At 47.7% G+C, this 21,307-nt stretch overlaps 1 protein-coding gene across 1 annotated transcript; it reads left to right on the top strand.

The window, feature by feature from the left end:
• Window positions 1-2,219: 2,219 nt before the first annotated feature.
• LOC130859242 (uncharacterized) lies at window positions 2,220-21,307 on the top strand. The gene is made up of 4 exons (XM_057746515.1): window positions 2,220-2,296; window positions 2,899-3,291; window positions 6,910-6,988; window positions 21,245-21,307. Exons 1-4 carry the CDS (start codon window positions 2,220-2,222, stop codon window positions 21,305-21,307), a joined length of 612 nt encoding a protein of 203 aa, XP_057602498.1.

Genomic DNA, 21,307 nt, shown 5'->3' with positions numbered 1-21,307 from the left:
GGACTGAGTGGTGGCCTGTGCTGCTCGCTGGCACTCTGGCTGGACACTCAGCTGCTGGAGGGATTGGAAAGTGAGTCGGCTGAGCTGAGCTATTGTTTTACACCACCTGTTTGTGGCAGTGACAGCTGGGCTGCCCTGAGCCCTGGAGCCTGGGGCTGAGGTCCTTACATTACTATGGGGTGTGTACTTTACACACCTGCTGGGCCTTTGACAAATTGAGTGTGAACTGCATTGTGTTTTAAACGCACCATGAGTCAGGTCTTAATAAAAAAAAAAAAAAAAAAAGAGCAGGAATGAATTATTTTGCCCGGTGAGCAACCCCTCCCTTTTGAATAAACCAGAACCTCATCTGTGTTGACTGATATGATTAGGGTCCCTGGGTCTGAGTAGATAGTCAGCTGTGTGTGTAAGACACTGATTGTCCTAAATCACAAAAGCTCACCTTCTACAGAGGAAAATTTATTTGTTTGGTTCCCTCTAGGCTGAGGACGTCTGGGGCTTTGGTGACGGAAGGAATCTGAGAAGAGTGTGGTTGGTGCCTGCCGCTGGAGAGAATTCCATGTTTGATTGGGTTTGGTTTTAAACAACGGTGACTTCTTCCATAAAACTGGTTTTACAATGGGCCCCCGAGTGGCTGTTCCAACCCCTGTCTCTGTATCAGGCAGTACCTATCCCATGGTGCTCCATTAGCGACAGCAAACAGCCCACCTCCCATGTCCTGTTATTCAAGTGAAAAGTAATTAATGGGAAAAGCGTCCCACTGCATAGGCACTGTTCCAGGCTCCTACTTCCTGCCATCATTCCTCTGCCTCCTCTCACTCAGGGAAGCAAAGAGCAGAGTGGTTCAGTTTTTCAATTTCTTTGTTTAAAAAAAAAAAAAATCCCGAAAGCCAGCCATTAGTAATTGCTCAGTCTGAGAATTATTTTTACCAAAATGGAAAAGGGAGCAGTTATTTAAAGACACCCTGCCTGTTCCTTCCTTCCTTCCTTCTCAAGTGCAATCAGGTGAGGAAGGTCCCTCCCCTCAAGCCCAAGAACAGGATCCTGGCCAATTTCCCCATTCCAGTGAGTCCAAAGAAATAATTTGGGAAGGGACTAGCCGTATAGGGGAGAGAGCTTAGAGTCTGAATTATTATATTTTTTGCTTTAAATTGTGGGAGATGTGCTAACTGTCCACGGGAAAAATTGGTTCTCTCCCTTCCATAGCGTAGCACTGTGACTGCAAAGCCAGGAATATAGCCTTCCACCCTGCCCCTTACATCTAGATGGAGCCATGGGCCTGATTTCTAAAAAATGAAATGGGAGGGGAAATTTTATGACTTACCACCCTCCCACTTGAGCCCATCCATGCTCTGCTAGTCTCTGACTGGTTGGAATGCATATGGAATGGACGTGACCCCCAACCTTGGAAACCAGATGTTGAAGGGGCGGGCTTTGCTTTTGACATCCTGAATCCTTGAATGACTCCAGGGAGGAGGGCACTCCATCAGCCTGGTCACCACCCAGCATTATTTCATGAGTGAGAACAAAAATTTTTACTGTGTCATGCATCCAAATTCTTGGGTTTATTTGTACAGCAGGTCGTGTTACCATTTTTTTAATATGTTTTGGGTTTTTTTTTTTTTTAATTTATTGGTTGTGTTGGGTCTTCATGGCTGCACATGGGCTTTCTCTAGTTGCGGCGAGCTGGGACTACTCTTCCCAATGGTGCGTGGGCTTCTCATTGCCGTGGCTTCTCTTGTTGGGGAGCATGGGCTCTAGGCGTGTGGGCTTCAGTAGTTGTGGCATGTGGGCTCAGTAGTTGTGGCTCACGAGCTCTAGAGCGCAGGTTCAGTAGTTGTGGCGCACGGGCTTAGTTGCTCTGCGGCATGTGGGATCTTCCCGGAGCAGGGATCGAACCCGTGTCCCCTGCATTGGCAGGAGGACTCTTAACCACTGCGCCACCTAGGAAGCCCCGTGTTACCATTATTAATACAAAGTTTACTCCCTTGCATTGGGGATCCTAACATATGCAGCACAGCGGAGGAAGGCAAGAAAATTGGTATTAGAGGCTGAAAAGATGATAACAGCAAGTTAAACTGTTGTCCTGGATTTCTTCATGAGCAAAGTATGTATCAAGCTGGTGGCTCTAGAACAGGTTGGAAAACACAAAGTCAGTGTTAGGGTTTGTTTTTGTTTTTGTTTTTTGGCCTTGCCGCATGGCTTGTGGGATCGAACCCATGGCCCCCGCAGTGGAACTGCGCAGTCCTAACCACTGGACTGCCAGAGAATTCCCAGTTCTTGTTGGCTTTGCTTAGTGAGTCTGTACAAGGAAGAGTCAAGCTCAGGCAACAATTGGTTGGTTCAAGAACAGAAATGAAAGGGAATAGAATGAGTCCAGACATCTGGAGCCTGCTGCTTTGAACCCTAAGAGTAAGTGATAACATGGAAAAAAAAAAAGGCTTTGAGCAACAAAAGCCCATTAGGACGTCAACAAATAGTCTCACCACTGTAGCAAAAATCATTTAAGGGTGCTCTCTTCACACTCAGGCCCATTTCTTCCCCAGAGGGCTGCAAGATGGTTTTTGTTAAGTTGGAGGAGAGAAGCCTAGGGGTTAGAATGCAAAGAGGTAAATTGGGCTTGAGAATTGCGTCTGGTAAAGAACCCTAGGTGTGCATAGTATCACGTGAAAATGACTGCAAAGAAAGATTTTAGAAGCTTACTAAATATGTGAAAGATTTGTATGGCCAAAGAGTTCTTGAACTCAGACTACAAAAACTCTGGCTGCCCAAAAAAATAATAAATAAATAAAATTAAAACAAAACAAAACAAAACAAAAAACTCTGGCTGCCCAAGTCTTCAAGCAGTCCTAGGTGCCCAAAGACGCACTGGCAGAAAGCAAGCTACAACCTCCGCAGTCTCCGCAAGAGGGCACTCTCCGCATCGCTCACCTCATGGGAGGCCTTGGAGGTAACGGACCCGGAAGAACCCGGCAGGGGACACATCCAGGAGCCACCGAGCGCAATAGACAAGGGAGCTCCGCCCAGAGAACAAAATCACAGACTTAACCAAGGAATCTTTGCAGACCCTCTCCGCGCCCAGCCACGTCTCCTTGGCTTTCAACACGACTTGGAGAAATCTACTGACTGCCCACACCTGCAGCCCTCTACCCGAGGGGGTTACTTTTGGTTTTGCTTTTGTGTTTTTCTGGCCGTAAGAACACAGGGGACATGGTGGACGTGCAAGGGGGTTAATGCCCCCAGAAACAGCCCTCAACCACTGTCGGAGGATAAACTGCCCCCTTGGATGGGGTAAGTGAGACACGCTCTGCACCGCATCCCCAAGTTCGTCCATGCGATGAAGTCCTGGTTGCCCGTGGTGGAAGTGGCCTGACGGCCCTGCCTTTATTGGCTTCCTTCTCCTCTCTGTCTCACTCTCCCCAACCCTGTCCCCTCTCTGATAGACCCCTTGCTGGGTCTGCCTCTGGGAGAACGCTGATCTAGACAGAACTTCCCGCGCTCTCTGGACAGGGTATCTTCACCATGATGTGAGTGGGTGCCTGCTTCGCATTTCCACCATCTTACCTATTCTCGTCTGTGTGTGAACTGTCGGAACTGGAGACTAAAAAAATTATTAAAACTGCTATCATCCTCAGGAGGAAACGTATTTTTTTCATTGAAAGGTTTATTATTCAAGTAATTCAACTTTATTATAGAAAAACTGGAAAACAGATGAACAAAAAGAAAAATGTTTACCCATTATCCTTCTACCAGAAATATCTGTGGTTAATGGGTTATTTTATATGCATTCAGGCTCTTTCCATGCGTTTATGTCTGTATTTATGTATTCGTGCATTTATTTTCACCATCCGCAAACCCTGCTTTATGTTACTTGAAGTCAAAAGAGTTCTTTTAATTTTTAGGTTTTCCTGGATTAACCACTGCTAGGGAAATGCTATTTGCAGGAAGAGATGAAATTTTTTTTGCAGTTTTATCGAGATATAATTGACAAATAAAATTGTAAGATATTTAAAGGGTACAACGTGATGATTTGACATCCACATACATTGTGACTGGGTCCTGCTCATGCATTCACTTGTTAAACATTTTTGTCATTGGGCATTGCTGTGTGCCAGGCACAGTCCTAGGCATTTGAATACATCGGCAAATAAAACAAAGATTTCTCTTCCTCAGGAAAAAATGCATTCTAGTTGGCAGAGATGGTCAACAAACATATACATAGATAATAAGTGGATTGTTTAATATCTTAAAGGGCGAAAATTGCTATGGAAAAAGGAAAAAGTAGGGCAAAGTAAGGGGAATCGGGGCAGCTGGAGAGGGGATTGCAATTCTAAACGTGGTAGGTCAAGGGTACGCGGCAATGAGGATGAGGCATTTGAACAAGGACTTGAAGGAAGCACAGATATCTGTGAGATGAGCGTTCCAGGCGGAGTGAGCAGTGGTAGAGGTCCCTGAAGGGAATGCGCCTGGTGTGCTGAAGACAGCAAAGAAGCCAGCCCAGCTGGAGCAGAGTGAGTGATGGGGAGCTGGCCAGAGGATGAGGTCAGAGAGCAGCCTGGGGGGAGAGGGGACGCAGCGCATCCTGTAGACTTTTACTCTGTGTGAGATGCGGAGCCCCTGAAGGGTTTTGAGCAGGAGTGACATGATCTGACACATGTTGTAAAAGGGCAGCTCTGGCTCCTGTGGTGACAAGAGACTGTAGGGGAGACAAGTTAGGAGCTGCGCAGGAATCCAGGCGGTGGATGGTGGTGGATGAGACCAGAGGGAATGCAGTGAGGGCGATGAGAAGTACTTGGATCTGGCAACTATATTTTGACACTAGGGCTGATGGGATTTCCTGAAGGATTGAAACTGGATGCAAAAGAAAGAGAGGGTAATGATTAAAGATGATTTCCAGGGTTTTGGCTTGAGCATTAGGAAGGCTTTAGGTGCCAACAAATGGATTAAGGAAGGCTGTGGATGGAGCAGGTTAAAAGGGAAGAAAATCATGAGTTCTGTTAGTTTGAGATGTCTATTAGAAATCTGAGCAGGCATTTGGATTTAAGAGTCAGGAGTTTAGAGGAGAGGTCTAGACTATGGTAAACAGTGCTTAAAACCACGACAAGATAAGATCAAAGGAATGAGTACAGGCAGAGAAGAGAACTAACTTCAAAACCACAATGAGATATGGCCTCATACCCGTCAGAATGGCTATCATCAAAAGATCACAAATAACAAAGGTTGGCAAGGATGTGAAGAAAAGCGAACCTTCATATACTGTTGGTAGGAATGTAAATGGGTACAGCCACTATGGAAAGCAGTATGGAGGTTCCTCAAAAAACTAAAATAGAGTTACCATATGATTCAGCAATCCCACTCCTGGCTATATACCCAAAGAAAATGAAAACACTAATTTGAGAAGATACATGCACACCAATGTTCATAGCAGCATTATTTACAACAGCCAAGATATGGAAGCAACATGTGTCCACCAAGAGATGAATGGATAAAGATGTGGTCTATGTATGCAATAGAATACTACTCAGGCACAAAAAAGAAGGAAATTTGCCATTTGCAATAACATGGATGGACTTGGAGGGTGTCATGCTTAGTGAAATAACTCAGACAGAGGGAGACAAATCCTGTATGGTATCCCTTATATGTGGAATCTAAAGAACACAACAAACTGGTGAATATGACAAAAAAGCAGCAGACTCACAGATGTAGAGAACAAACTAGTGGTTACCACTGCGGAGAGGGAAGGAGGAAGGGGCAAGATGGGGGTAGGGAATTAGAAGGTACAAACTACTGTGTATGAAATAAATAAGCTACAAGGATCTATTGTACAGCAAAGGGAACATAGCCAGTACTTTATAATAACTATAAATGGAGTATAACTTGTCAAAATTATGAATCTCTATGTTGTACGCTTGAAACTTATATAATGTTGTAAATTAACTATACCTCAATTGAAAAAAGAGTTGGGAAGAAGAGGAGGATGCAGCAAAACACTGAAAAGGAGGAAGCACTGAGGCGGGAGAAGATCCAAGAAGGGGTGGGGTGCTGGAAGCCAGGTGAAGAGCTCTGCCGGGAAGAAGGTGTGGCCCGCTGTGTTAAATGCTGCTGATGGAGCGCATGAGATGAGGATGGGAATGACCACGGGGCTTAGGAATATGGCGGCCACTGGTGACCTTGACATGTACAAAACCTGACTAGAGTAGGTTTAAGAGAGGAGTAATTAGAGGGGCTTTACTGCAAAGTGTTACAAGGAAATGCGGTTGTAGCTGGTGAGAGAAGTCCTCAACAGAAGTTTGTTTTGTGCCCTTTTGGGGGGATGAGAAAAAGAACAGCATGTTTGCATAATGATCACAAGGGCCCCATGGTAACAAGAAAAGAAACATTGTGCAGTAGGGAGCTGGGAGAGGACACCCACGAAAATGCTGCCAAAAGTGAGATTTACTATATATACTTTCGCATAACTTACAGAGTATATAATAAATAGGTTCCCAGTCAAATAATGTGTCTCTATGTTTTCATTTTTAATGGCTATAGAATATTCTATTTTTTTTTGAGTATATGATAATTTGTTTAACCAATCCCTTATCCCTGGACTTTTGTATGATTTCCTTTACTTTTTAATTTTTTTTTCTTTTATAGAAAATCATGCAGTGGACATCCTTATAAACTAGGCAATTTTCTGATTGTTGCCTTAAGATAAACTCCTAAAAGTAGAAGTACCGGGTCAAAGGATGAAAAGATTTTAAATAATTTTCATGTATATCAAATAGCCCAAATCTCCATTTTAGAATTGGTCAAAGCCATTCAGATCTGTCCTTATCAAAATTATATTTTTCTAATACACCTATCACAGTTGTGTGCTGTTACACTTATTTGTGTGATGATCTGATTAATGTCTGTCTCTCTCCCTAGATTGCTGACCAGCGAGTGCAGAGACAGCACCCTGATTTTGTTCCCTGCTGTATCCTCGGCTTTTGGAACCTGTCCCATGGTAGGCATTCGGTTAGTAACTATTCATGACGGAATGATGACATGTAAAGCTTAATTCAGTGCATAGGGGAGAGGATCACACTGATCATGTCATTTGGGGGTAGAATGAGGGGTGACAGTCAATCGCCCCCATGCCTTTCAGGGTTTCCGGCATATAGCTACAAAAGTGCTTGTCATGGACTAAATAATGCCTGAATGAAGGGTACCGCTTTTACAAAAGTCCACCTTCTTGGGTGGTTTAGTGACTGGAATAGTTGTGGATCCTTCCAAGGTCACTTCTTTGGAGAAAACCCTCAGTCTGTGTCTATATTTTGGTGTGTCTCCCAGGAGGCTGGCTACCCCTTAGCCAAACCCTCCTGTTCCCAGCACGGAGAGCCTCCTTCCAGCGGCCAGCAGGCGGCAACAGCAGGTCACTGAAGGGGCGGTGGGGCGGCTCTCCCGCCTGGAGCACCGCTCTTGGTCCCCAGGGCCTGCTGGGGCGCCGTCCACCCTGAGACGTGAAGACAGGCGGCTCAGATGTGTTTCTGGGGACCCTGGAGCAGTCGTCTCCCCTCAGGAGAGTCGGGAAAGAGGGGTCAGCGCTCAGCCCCTGCTGGAGTCCATTTTATAGTTTACAGTTCCCCGGAATCCTTACTGGACAGCTCAAGAGCTAAATGAAACTCCTTTGAAAATCTGGACGTCTTCCGCCCCTGGGATTTTATCCAGTTCGTAGCAAGTGACCCGCCTCTGTAGTTGTCTCATTCTGTCTAAAATGGTCAGTTTCTTTTAATGCAATTTTTTTTTTTTCAACCAAGCTCAGTGCCCAGCAGTTCAGAATTACTGGATCTGTAATCCTTAGGTTACAGAAATGTTTCTGATGACATACAAAGCAGGTTGCTGCCCGGTTACCATGGGTCCACCCCATCCTGGTGCTGTTTTTTTCCAGAGGCTGGGAGGGATTTGCCCTCATCCACCTTTACTCTCTCTCTCTCCTTTGTCCCTTTGAGACTCCTGGTATGGAGGAAATCGCCGTTTGCAGAGATCTATCCGTCTCTCCCATTTCACTCTCACAGACACCCAGGGCGCTGGGTGTGTGTGAACGTGTCCAAGCCCACTTAGGTCGTAAGTAGCCGAGATATTTCTAGTTTCAAATGTAGTCCTCTGGCCACTACACTCATGGTCCAAACGGTGCTCCAGGAGGCCCCTCAGAGGGGAGGTGTGGCCTTGGGGTGGTGCTCCTTGCCTCCCATCCTTGCCTCATGTGGAGCAACTACACTTGGACTTAAAAAAAGTGTGTGTGTGTGTGTGTGTGTGTGTGTGTGTGTGTGTGTGTGTATTCTCCTTCTAAAAGGAAAGCTTATGTGAGATTTTATCTACATATATACAGTATAGGGAGAGAGGAGTTCTGAGCCTCAGAGGATATGTTGATTCCCGGGTGCACACTGACACGTGACTCAGGGCAGAAGTGTGCACTGTGCCTATAAGACAGAGCAAAGTTCACCGGAACTGCAGCAAGGCCTTAGCCCCTGCAGCTCCAGGGTCTAAATATTTGATTAATCAGGAAATGCTTTGATGACAAAATCCTTCTGTAACCGGCTTCTCACATCCTCTGGGACAGACACAAATCAAGGAAAATGAATCTGATGCAAAACCAAACATGTCCTGTTCCCAGCCTTTGCCTATAACAGAGGGTGTGTTTTGAACTTTTCTTTGTCACCCAGAGTCTGGGTAATAGCAGTCTGAAGGAAAACTAAAGGAGCCTGGGAGGCCAAGTTGAATGACAAATGAAAAACTGGAGCAGAGAAAGAGGGAGTGGAGAGAGAAAAGCCAAGGGCTGGGTATCTGGAGCTGTGAAGGGAGAGAGAGGAGAAAGAGCTGGTCAAAGAGAGAGGACTCCAAAAAGGACTTGGAGAACTTTGTTGGAGAGTTAAAATTACACTCCTACCTTTGGCATCTTCTCAAGAGACAGAAAAGATTTGAATTGTTTTGATTACATTTCTTGCAGGGCTGGGTCCAAGACTGGACCATGTAGGATCCTGGGTTTGTATTGGTTACATAAGCAAACTTCAGTCTTGGCTGTCATCTGGAAGAGGCAAAACTATGCATATTTTTCCAATTTCTTTTTGTCAGCTGCTTGAGTTTCTATTCTGAGAGGTGCTAACTGTTAAACAATGTTATTCACTGTGTTCCCTAAATAACTTTTAATTAGTTTTGATTTGGACCAAGAATGTCCCACTGTGGACATAGTGACAGGAATTATTAAAAGTAAAATTAATAATGAACTCCAGAAAAAAAACTTGCACTAACAGTATAGTATTTTATCATATCTATTTCAGCAGAGACACAGATAATTTAAAATTTTAAATGTTGGTTTTTTAATGATTGTCCTCAGCGCAATAATTGCATCGGTAAAGAGGTTACTTAAACATTATTTTTCACTTTTCAAGCATTTTTCACAATGGAATCTTCCTGTTGTCTTTCAATGAAATTGGTTACATTAGTATAAGAAATGCAGTCAGATCAGCAACTGCACACAGCCTTTGGAAACTCGTGTCTGGCTGGATCGTATATTCATCACACAGTGGGAAACAATGAGCAGTAACCCTTTCACCTAAAAAACGGCCAAAGAGGAAAGCTTGTCAGAGTTCTCAGAATATCATAAAGCAGACAATACAAGAAATTTAAAAATATTGTTGGGGTTTTCAAATCAACTCTCTCCTCTCCCCTCCTTTGTCCTTTAGGACGATGGTGTTAGTTGGCCCCAAACCATTAGTGCATAATTCTAACAAAGACTTGCACATCCCTTTGGCTAAAAAGTGGCCAAATCTCAAAGAGCTACTAATCTTGGGGTCAGCCCTTTCCAAAATTAAGTAAAGCCTTCGGAATCCTTTTGGGTAAAAATCTGACAAAGATCACAGAGAGTTTAGTAAAGGTTTCTGATGCATCAGTGAAATATCCTATGAGGATTCTGCCCATGAGACTAATCCAAGCATGTGCTAGTTTAGTTCCCAAACCTACAAAGTCGTACATGCATGAGCGGGTTTCTTTGGTGAAAGCCTGTGACCTGCAGGGTAAATTTGTCAAGTGCAGCCATCAGTTGTGATCTTGTCTACAGTCTCATCTTCATCATGCTCTTAAGTACGATGTAATTTGGTCTTGGGACCGCTTAGCTAATTACAGATTAGAAGGATGGGGCTTGAATGTTACTGAACAACTGACAGAATTATTTAGTATTCTGCAGTTCAGTGGCAAAGAGTATAGATGTGCTTGAATATTTATGGAGTTTTCCCTTCTCTTTTTGTTACAGCGGTCTTACAACAAGTTAAACTGTGTGTCAGCACCATAATGATCTAGCTAGCCTTTTAAAGATTGGCTAGCCAAGACTGAATTTTATTCAAGCACTATTTCATTTGTCATATTGATGTAACCAAGCAAGGGCTCGTGTGCCCGCAGTACAGAAAGCCAAACTCTGACAGCAGGTGTTTACGGCAAAGTAAGGGTTTATGTCAGGGCGCCAAGCAAGGGTGTGGGTGACAAGCCTCAGATCCACTCCCACCTGGTCTGCGAGTTAGAGGTTTTCTTAAAGGAGAAGAACAAAGAAGCTGAGGTTAATCATCATCTTGTGACATTTCTTATTTGTAGTTTCTGGAGTCAGGATGCCTAAGATTTACGTCTCTGGTCTGGCTGTCCGTGATAGGGGCGGCTGGGGCCGGGTGTGTCTGTCAGCTCACATTGCCCGGGAGAAACAACCTGAGTCTGTGCGTCAATGATGCTATCAACAACAGCAATTTCAGTCCTCTGACTCTGGTTGATTAGTGTGCAGTTACTACAGGATTGAGGTCAGAGGGACCGAGGAAGGGAATAAAGTTTTGGATAGAGAGATTAATCATAAACTCAGGGGAACTTACTTATAAGGAGACTCGGTTTCACTCATTTTAAGTATTTTAGCCCATTGCATGGCTGTAAATTGCCGACGTCTGGGCATCCCTTCTGTGAGCCCTGACAGTGTATCAGTGGCACTAGCTTAGCTTTGTCATAGCTCTGGGCACAGTGGCAGCCCCTGGGGGTGTCTGGAGCTCCTAGATAGACATGGTGCGTCTGCCTGGAGCTTCAGTTTTACTGGAAGCCTTGGAGGAAACAAAAGTAATCAATGTAATCATTCATTTAATGTGCTGCCAGTTCTTTATTTAATTTGCTGTGAAGCAAGCAAAATTATGCATTAACTATGTTATGATTAAAAACTAAATATTGGCTAATACTTGCAGAGAGAGAATAACCACTTGTAAACCAAGAAGTGTGTCTGTTTAGCTGTCAGAGTTCCAGCCAGAGACAGACTGGTGATAGAAAAAGATATGATGACATTTGTCCTGGGAGTGATGGGCCATCGTCCCACCTGGCCCCCAGGTGAGGCAGACAAAGCCTGCTGCTCCCATCTCCCATCAAAGTCTTCTCTCATTGGACAGGAACTCTAAGGACTACAGTTTCTAACCCGAGAAAAGAGGACCCATCCTGTTATGTGAGATCCTGAAAAAGCTGGACCAACTGAGCATGGGCAGAGCCATTAGGGAAGTCCCCTCCCACCTCAGCTTGGCCTGCACCGGGCACAAGGACACCCTCCAAGAACTGTGCCCATGACTCTCCAGACTGGCCACGGCACCTCCCAACCCCTGGGCCTGAGTCCCCACCTTGGATGGGGAGCACCCTGTAGCGCACCCTCATTGTATCCCTGCCCTCACCATCTACCCCACTGTGGGCAGCACAGTCCTGGTCACATCCTGTCCTTGACCCTGGTCCAGACTTCGAGTTCCTGTCTGTGTGCTCCGTTCCCAGGGATAAAGTCTAGGTTAACCATGGAACCATCTAAAGCCTGATTTTTCTGTGAAAATAAATATGAATGCAAAATTCTCACGCATGTGAAGACCTTGGAGAAGATGGGTGCTGTTTGTGGCCCCTTTGAGTGGACCCTGGGGGCGCATTCATCCTCCTCTGCAGTCAGAGCGCCACCAGCAGGCACATTTGAGAAGCGCGACTCTGGGGGACATCACCGCAAGGTGAAGGATACACCTGTGAGGTCCTACCCCCACCCCCGCAAGTTGGGGACAATGCTCTTCGGAGGATATGTGTCCTGCTGGAATCAGGGAAAATTCCATACAGCTCCAGATATCCGGCATCCTAACTGAACACCTGCGATGCTTTTATCCCCTCCTGCCAATCTGTGCTAAATGTCAGGGGATAAACCAGTTTTTCCTTCTTCACGCTCATAAATGGTTGTGCCAATTTTGTGCAGACTGGTCCTTTTATCTCTTTTTCTGTAAATTTGTTTTCAGAAGTATTTGAAGTTGTTTTGGTGAAATTCAGCTCTACATGGCTTGCTTTTCGTTTCAAGAAAGACAAAGGGAAGCTGAGCTCAGAGAGCATGAGGTAGGATCAGCGGTGGTTGTGGCTTCCTTGTGAAGACTTGTGCAACAGCGCACACGGCCTGGGCTCCATCCTCTTCCCCACCCCTTAGAAGCTCAGGGAGCCCCTGCAGGAATGAGAAGCCTTTCTGAGTATGCGACTGTCTCTGGATGGTGTGGACCAGGGATGACCTTGTCCTGAACAAATGACAGCTGTCCCTTGCCTGGCCTTTCCTCCTTTCTCCTGCCCAGGGGGCTTTCAGGATGCATTTTAGGTGGGAAGAATTGAACCGTGGGGGGGGGGGGTCACTCATTGGAGATCTGATTGTGAGAGTCTCTGGCTCCAGCCAGCCTGGTTCCAGGCCCGATTCAATTAACTCTGGATTAAGGTTGAGGGTCTGACCCTTCTCGGAGAGCCCCTCCCGCACAAACCTCTTAAAACATAATTTCCCAGAGACTGATCTTTGGTGTGTGTTTCCTAGAGAATAACTGGCAAATTTGGAGGATTGTACTTCCTTATTCATTTCTATTCTGGTGGCTAATTAGCACGTTGATTAAGAAGGATCTTGTGCACTTATTAGAGTGGTCACGTTAGAAACATGTTTCCAGGGTCTGGCTCTGGGACAAACATCCCCACCCTCCCAGCTGCACAAGTTTTGTATACCCCTTTTTGTCCTAAACCAAAGTTCTCTCCCTCGTACCATAAGCATGAAGACTTTGCAGATGGAAATTCATCCCTGAGCTGGAGACAGAGCATCTGCCTCCTCCCAGATGGCTCAGGAAGGGCAAAGAAACATTCAGAGGAACGAAGCTAAGAAAGTGATAACCAGGGAATTGGGTCCGTTTAATTCTAGAGAAGAACTGGGAAGCAGGTGTGGGGAACGAGAGGTTACTGTCAGAGACCTGAGGGAGTCATACCAGGGAGCTTCCTAGGAATGTGGTAAAGGGCCCTAGTATCAGGGCAGAAAGACCTGTGACTTCAAGGATGAGAAGCTGAAGGAAAGCCTGGCTGGTTGTGAGCAGGGAGAGGGTGAAGATGTGGGGTGTGGGGGTGGGGAGCTGGAGAAAAAAATTAGGGAGAAATTCAGACAAGCCAGGTAGTGTTGGCCTCTACAGGGACCCGTGACTAGCCTGCATTTACTGGGTCCTAAATTTTCCCACACATCAATAAGGTAACTCTCCCACCTGGATTAGAATGGAATGCATGTATATCCCTTCTCTCTCCCTGCCACCCCCAAGAAGATGATACAAGGACACTTGTTTGGAGGCATACATTCTAATATGTTTGATTTAAAAAAAAATGAGTCCCAACATCCCAAAGTTATGCTTGGTGCATTCACGGTCTGCCTTTATGCTCTCTGAATTTGCCTTTTCAAAGCCAGGCTCTTCTCCAAAAATCCACTCTGGCAGGAGATCAAGGGAGGGCCTGATGTTCTCCAGCTAACGATAAAATTCCATAGTGAAGTTTTCTCAGCATCACCCAGAAAGGACCCAGAACTAGCACTCTGGCTCTGACAGCCGCAGCACATGTCCCCACAGAGGCTGTGCACCTTGTCCCTCACCAGCAGAAGGACGGCTTGGTCAGGTGAGGGCAGATGGTACCCGAACAGTACATCCCCAGGCTCATCTCTAGCGTCCCTTCAGAGCCTTCCCCACACACCAGCGCTGCAGCCCTGCCCCTTGCCCCAGTGCCAGTGCTGCAGTTTGCTTATTTGGACGTATTCAGCCCCGACATGTCAAGATGAAAGGCAGGAAGTGGACAGTTCCAGTTCCCATAGCAGGAGCGGTCGGACCACGTTGCGTCACATCTGCAGGCCAGTCATGGGATCCTGGAGGCAAACTCAGCCCAGGTCGACCTCAGGCCCGGGCTGGTCTGGCAGCGCACACGCTGGGCGCTGCGCCCCCTGCACGGAACCCCGTCTCACCACGGACGGCCCGCAGCCTTGCTCATGCCCGCCACCGCCTGTGACCGAAGCCACCTCCTCAGAAGGTCACTCCCACTGGGCTCCCCACGGCCCCAAGGGGCCTGCCCCAGAGCCAGCCCACTTCCTGCCAGCCACTCCCAGGCCCCAGTGGCCGGACTGTTTCTGAGCATTTCGTGTGGAGCTTTCCCTGTGAACAGGAAGTAACTCCAGATCCTCAGGGCAGAAGTTTGGAAACCCCCAGGATTCTACCAAAGTGGCAGACGTTGACCCATCAAGACTCGAAGCAAAAAAAAAAAAAAAAAAAAAAAAGAGGAAGAAGCCAAGGCTTTGCAGTTTTCCCTGAGTGACTGCTGGCCCTCCCTGCAGACACCCCAGTCGGCTAGAGGAGTCTTCTGTAAACATGCCATCTTTTCCATAAGACATAAATAAGCATTGCTTCCACCCACACTCAGGATGTTAAAACACTTGAAAAATGGTTTGTTCTGGACCAGAAAAGACCTTCCAGGAAGACTTCCACTCCTCTTCCTCCAGGTGTGTGCCTTGTGGCTGGGTTATGGGGACGGGGGGACTGTACGTGTCCAGTTCCTGGCTTTGGTGCGGTTGCAGCAAGCCCTCGACAATAGGCCACAGAAAGAGCATTTGCTCATTTCATTTCCTCAGGATGATTTTTGAAAGCGGCTGTAAGGCACCTGCTCACATTCAGTTGTGTTCCGTGGGAGGCAGGCGATTCGAAAGTTCAATAAAGCCAGCTTGTGTGGTGCCCAGGTAGAGTGCCACTTCTTGTTCAACAGAAGGCACTAAAGACGGCTACTCAGGGATACTAATGTCCTTTTGTGCCTTTGAGGCAGCTTATTAAGGTAGAGACCCCTCAGCGTTGACAGGACAACCCCTTCCTGTGTGTTCCAAGAGAACATAATTGGCTACAAAACCTTTTTTTCGATGTCACCACTGCCACATACAAACCCAATTAGCAGCAGTGAACTCCAATGAATCCTGGAAACATGGAAATCGCACGTTCTACAGCTAATCAGACCCGTGGAATGGCGACACATCTCCATGTCACCAGGAAGGTGGGATCCGGGGACCACAGGGGGCTAGGTTCTCGCAGAGCCCATGTGTTCCACTGATTTCACAGCCCCCTTTATGGGTGAATTACACGGCCTTCGGGGATTAACAATCAGAGACCGGCTTCTGTCTGCTCAAGGCCTCTGGGTCTAGGAGCACTGGTTTTATTGTGAGGCCGGAGATATTCAAAAAGAGTCCTCTAGGTCTTAATTCAAGCACAGCCCCCTCAGTCCCCTCCACAACTCCCTCCCCACAAATCTGGATGGATTTAAGAAACCCTTTGTTTCTTGTGATCTGACCCTCCTCCCAAGGGCTAAGGAATCATACATTCTGAGTCCTGAGAGACGAAGCAAACACATAATTTCAATTCATGGAAGGATGATCTGGTCCACCCCATCTCCGTTTAAATAAATAACCAATGTTGGCAGGCAGGTGCTAAAAGCATGTGCAGAGAGAAACATATTAATGCAAAAGGACAAGACCAAAGGAAATACTTGCCTAGTTTTAGAATTGTTATTATGACGGGACCATGGTGATCGTTAATCATTGCCATGTGGATTGTAAGCCGGAAGAGGCACGCTAGGTTCCGGGCACCTTGCTCCTAGGAATAAAAGTCCCATTTAGAAATCAGCTTGAGACTAGAGCAGCTGGGCTCAAATCCACGGCCCAGCAGCCGTGCAGGGGGCTGACACGGAGCCTCTCCGGAGGTCACACTTTACCCCGAAGGGTGGTCTTGTTTCAGGCGCCCTCCACCGCCCACGGGACAGGTCACTCCTCCATGTACCCAACGATTGGTCCCTCTCCCTGCCACCAAGGTGGAGGAAGCCCGGCTATCGGGGTAGGAGGGCAGGGCGGCCGCCAGAATTGGAGGCTTTCTCTTTTTTATTTGACACGCTGTGCTGGGTTCGTCTCTGTGGAGTGGGTCTACTCTGGCCTCTGGCAGCAGAGAGCATTTGGAAGGAAGTAGGGTGGAAGTCTCTGGAATCAGAGACCTGGGGAATCAGTTGGAACTCCCATCTGTAAGCAACAGAAGCCAACTCTGGCTGCTTTAGGCAGAAAAGGAGTGTCAAATGGCGATGGGTGGTCCGGGATTACAGGGGGGCAGGGGACTGAGCTTGGGAAAACACGCCTGAGGATTCAGCCTCAGCCAGGCCCACAGGCAAAATCACTCCCAACCCCAGTCCTTCCGGGACCCTGCGCCTCCTACTGGTGGTCTCAGGGCATCGCAGCCCCCCAGGCACTGCCGGGGCTGGACGTGGCCACTGTGGTCGAACCGCTGCCTTCGGCCACAGGGCTCCTTCCTGGCTCCTGCCACCCTTCTGGCTCCTCACTCAAGTCCAGAGCTGCCCCAGATGGTCAAGGCCAGCCACGTGCCTGTGCCTCGCCCCAAGGCGATAAACATCTACACGCCTGAGTTCTGATGCCAGTTCTCCCGCTTTTATTGTCAATGGGACTTCATGAAGATGAAAGGTGTCTCCTGAGCCCTGGAGATTCCCTCTCCTGTCCCTATACCCAATCGCCTTTGGTCCAAGCCTAGTATTCTACTTTGGTGGATATCCATGCCATTCCCTTCTCTTTCTCAGCTGTTGCCGTTTTTACAGTTCTCCTTAGAAACTCCATCGGGATTGCAGGCAGGGTATGAGGCAATATCAAATATGCCACGGGGCTGCGGTGGAACCAGTGGCCAATCTAGCGGCCAAGGCAAAGGAGAGACCTGATTAGAAAATGCTAAGCACCTGTCAGAATTCGCAGCATGTGGAACAGCGCCTCAGCTAGGGGCTTCAGCTGGGGTCTGCAGCCCCTACAGGGGGTGGGAGAACCTCCGTGAGCAAGGAGCCGCTGGTCTCTAGCTGCAGGATGGAGAGGCGGGAGCCAGGAGAGTTCCTCCCCCGGCCAGGTAGGAAGGAAACAGAGTGGGCTGGAGAACATTGGGAGGTTTTGAAAGATTATAAGAAGACTCGCTGTTTATCTTCTCCCTGGCTTCTGCAGCCGGTCTGCAGTTGGGATAAATTCGGCACAGGAGGAAGAGGCAGCATTTCCTCCCCCTCTCTCCTCCCATTTTAGGTGAGAGGAGGAGGTGGCATGGGGGTAGAGAAAGATCTGGTGAGCTCACCAGCTGGTGCTGCGGGGCTGAGCAGAGCGAGCTTGCTCTGCGCCCCCACAGAGAGGAGCCCAGACAGGAAGGAGAGGTGCCCCCTCTCTTTTTTCCCTTCCCCCATCTCCTTGAAATCAGGATGGTCTCAGGATGGAGGGAGTAGGTAGCCCCTGACACGGTGTGATCCCAGGGTCCCCACAGCCAGCACACCCCAAGCAGAGCCCCACCAACCAGCCCAGGCCATGCAGCTTCTGGTGGGGGCCGTGATTTTGGAGAAGAGCAGAGCTTCCCGTAGACCCAGGTGAAGTGCCATCCGATCGCCTGAGGACAGTAATGGCCAGCTCCATCCTCTCCACAGAGCTGGCCCCCTGGTTCCTGGGAGGTGGGTTAAGGGGCGGCCGAAGGAGCTGGAGGGACTTCGATGCTAGTGACGGGGAGGGGGAAGGGTGCACAGTGGCGCGTGTTCTGGGTGGAGGGGTCACTGAGCCTCTTGGATGACAAGGGGCACCAGAAAGATTGGAACGAGTGAGGAACGAGGGACTGGGGACAGGGTAATCAACACGTGGCCTCATGGCCAATTAGACACAGCTTGGGGAAGAAACTAGAAAGCTTCAGGTCCAGCTTTCCTAAGCCCTGTTAAAGCCTCTCACAAGAGCCTGGGTCCAGACACCAGGCCTAGACGCCTCTCGGGCTGCGCGTTGGCCGTGGAGGTGGTGGGGGAGCACAGAGGCCAGCTCACCTCATGGAGAGAAGCAGCTCCCCCAGCTGGCTCTAGGGACACACTTAAGCAGGATTTTATGTATCGTTTCTGTTTGTTAAGTGGTTTGTGTTACATTTTGGTTCAGGGCCTTGTAGTTATGGAGACGAGATCCTCGGTCTCCACTTGGCTCACCTTGTGCTTTTTTAGGAACCGGGCACGGGCCTGCCTGCCGCATCTGCTCTCGCTCTGAGCTGCAGTGTCTGTACTCTGAGAGCGTTAATGCAGGTTATGGCCCTGATGATAAAAGTCTCCCTGCAGTGTTAGCTACTGTTGAAAAATTCTCGTCCTTGGTCTTTTCGGTGGGCTGAGCTATGCACGTCTCTCCGTATACTGCTCACCACCCTAAATAAGGGTCAGGTTTGGCTTTGTTTTGCTTCATGTGCGCACTGCTGCTTCCGGCCAAGCTGAGAAACAAAATACTGTCACTCCCCATTAACAAGGGCTGATGCTTTGGTCGTTTGGGCTCCTTATTAGGAAGTGTGACATCTGGTTATTACTGCGCCCTGACTGGGTGGGAGGATCATTTTGAGTTGGCCCAGCTTGGGACCCGGAGGCCAGAATTGCCAGGGAGTCGTTGGCCACTGGGCAGTCTAAAGGCCTAGAAGGGAGCTAAGGGAGGTGGGTGAGAGCCGGGCGTTGTGATGCTATTCTGATAAAGACATCGCAAGTAAGTGGATGTTACATTGTATGTATACACACATGTACGCAGATATGTTAAAAAGTAATCTTCTGGTGGTGGAAAGCAGGTGAATTCTTTTCTTTATGTTCTGTGATTTCCAGGTTTCTGCTTTGAGAACAGCTTACTATTGTAATTATAGGACGAAGGCCACGAATATTAGTTTGTAAAGAGAAAGAACAAATTTTTATTTTCAAATAACATGCACAGTAGGGTTTTTTATGTATAACTGTATGTCTAGCTACCTGTCCATCCACTCATCCACCCATTTATTCACCCCCCTACCCACCCATCCATCTTTCATTTATCCATCCATTCATCCATCTATCCTTCCTTCCTTCCTTCCATCTGTGCATTTGCACAGAAAGATATCTGGAATTACGCTGACCAAATGTTTGTGATGGTTATTTCTGGGTGGTGGGATTTCAGATGGCTTTGTTTGTGTACTTCATACTTACCTCTGTTATTTGAAATTTGTAATGATAAGATATGCTATTTAAAAAGAGCATCTCTGTTCTGTTTCCGGGGTGAGTCCTGGTCACAGAGCCCAAATGAGCACTCCCATCAGGCAAGGCCAAGCAAGACTCTGACCTCAGGCCCCTGCTCCCTGGGGATGTTGAGGCTGCCTGCTGAAGCCCTGGTAGGGCAGATGTGCAGCTCAGCAGGGAGGGAGCTGAGAGGGAGATTGCAGGCAACACCTGGGCTCTGTTTAAACCCATAGCCAGTGGCATCCTGAGCCTTTGATGTATGTTTCATGACCGGCTGGCAGGGTCTGTAGCTGGCGAGGGCTTGTGGTTCACAGCTCCAGGGTGACAGTGACAAGCCCCCAGGTCCCTCCACCCCAAGAGTCTCATTCTTGTGTGGTGTCTCTCTCACCCCTGCTATCCTGAAACTGGCATAGGGGTTCCTGTGGAGGGATCTCCAAGGGCTCCTGGGTTTGGAGGTTGCCAAAGTCAAGGATGTGTCTGTTGAATGCTTTTAACTCCAGTAGAAGAGCCAGGCAGGCACTCCTTGTATACAGATTTGCGGAGCATTTTCTGAGTATTGGGGAGCTGGGAAGCAGCCGGCACTTTCTTGCCTGGGGTGAGAGTGGGAATGACAACCACTGAGGAAAGCAGGTTGGCATTTATTATCTAGTAGCAGTGAAGATTTACGGACACCATGACTGCTCCTAGGTGAATGCTATACCTCTGGAAATGTATAAGGATGATCATTGGAGTGTTTTACACAATATCCCCAAGCTGGAAACAACCCCCAGTCCATCCACATTTATAGCACACATGCCCTAAATAAACGGAGCTATGTTTGTACAATGGAAGGCCATACATTTGTAAAGATCAACTCACTACAGGTAGGTGCAATGACATGGATGTAACTCACAGACGTAAAGTCGAGTGAACAGAGCAAATTCAAAAAGAATATATACAGCATTATTCCATTCATGCAGAATTCAAAAAGAAAACTAAACCATCTTTTTAGGGATTGCATATAAAAGTGGTGAACATACGGAAAAAAGTCAAGAAAAATTATTATAAAAGTTGGAATAGGGTTACCCCAGGAGGAAGGGAAGAGTCAGAATGGGCCAGGGTTTCCCAGGGTGGAGGGAGCTCCTGGGGTGCCTGGCACTGTTCTCCTTCTTAGGTGCTGGTGGCAAGGATGTTTGCTCTATAATTATCCATTAAACCAATTAATTACATCTCACATGCTTCTTTGAATCTACATTACGTTTCACAACAAAAATTAGGAAGAAAAGAGCAAAATGTAGCGAAGGAATCTTCCAGCTCCATGTCTAGAAATGGCCTCTTCTTATACCCATAGGCTTCCTTTATTTCAAGGACCTCAAGCAGCATCTTTGTGCAAGTCTCTGACCAGAGTCAGAAATCAGTATGCTCTTATAGAGCAAGTTCTTCTATGAGCTTAGCCTCGTACTAGGTACTGGTAGGGATCGGGGTGGGGAATGTGCTGCCTCCAAGAGGACAACACATAGTGAATAACAGTGAAAACACCAGACCAGGCTATAGCAACTTCCAGTGCTGGGGAAGTTCCTAGGAGAAGGAGCTCTGTGAAGGCTTGTGTGGTACTCATCAGTTTCTGCTGGTCCCGAGGATGTGCTGGGTGGAGGCAGCGGTGGGCACGGGGAGGGTGGGGGGTGGGAGAGGGCATTGTGATGAAGGAAAGGATGTCAGGAAAGATGCAGGAAGCTGTGGAGTGTCAGGGAGGCCAAAGAGGCCCACCTGACCAGATGCCCAGGTCCCCACGGGTGTGTAGGGGAGGCCAAGTATTGCTGGATTGACGGGGTGGCTGAAGAAGGTTTAGAAAACCAGGAAGATGAATTTCCCCTGCATCCCCTCCTGTTGCTAGTCTAGGTCCATCCATCAACCAACAGATCATCGATCTGCTGCCTCCGGGCACATCATAGCCTAA

Source organism: Hippopotamus amphibius, chromosome 8 (assembly GCF_030028045.1).
Source record: "Hippopotamus amphibius kiboko isolate mHipAmp2 chromosome 8, mHipAmp2.hap2, whole genome shotgun sequence".
Lineage (NCBI taxonomy): Eukaryota > Metazoa > Chordata > Mammalia > Artiodactyla > Hippopotamidae > Hippopotamus > Hippopotamus amphibius.
The sequence above is the reverse complement of the archived record's forward strand: the minus strand, read 5'-3'. Positions and strand labels throughout refer to the sequence as shown.

Bases quoted from the DNA above. Each gene is read 5' to 3' on its own strand.
- LOC130859242 (XM_057746515.1), top strand. From the start codon at position 2,220: ATGGCCCCCGCAGTGGAACTGCGCAGTCCTAACCACTGGACTGCCAGA. The intron at 2,297-2,898 runs GTGAGTCTGTAC...CAACCTCCGCAG, and splicing joins GTTCTTGTTGGCTTTGCTTA to TCTCCGCAAGAGGGCACTCT. The intron at 3,292-6,909 runs GTAAGTGAGACA...CTCTCTCCCTAG, and splicing joins AAACTGCCCCCTTGGATGGG to ATTGCTGACCAGCGAGTGCA.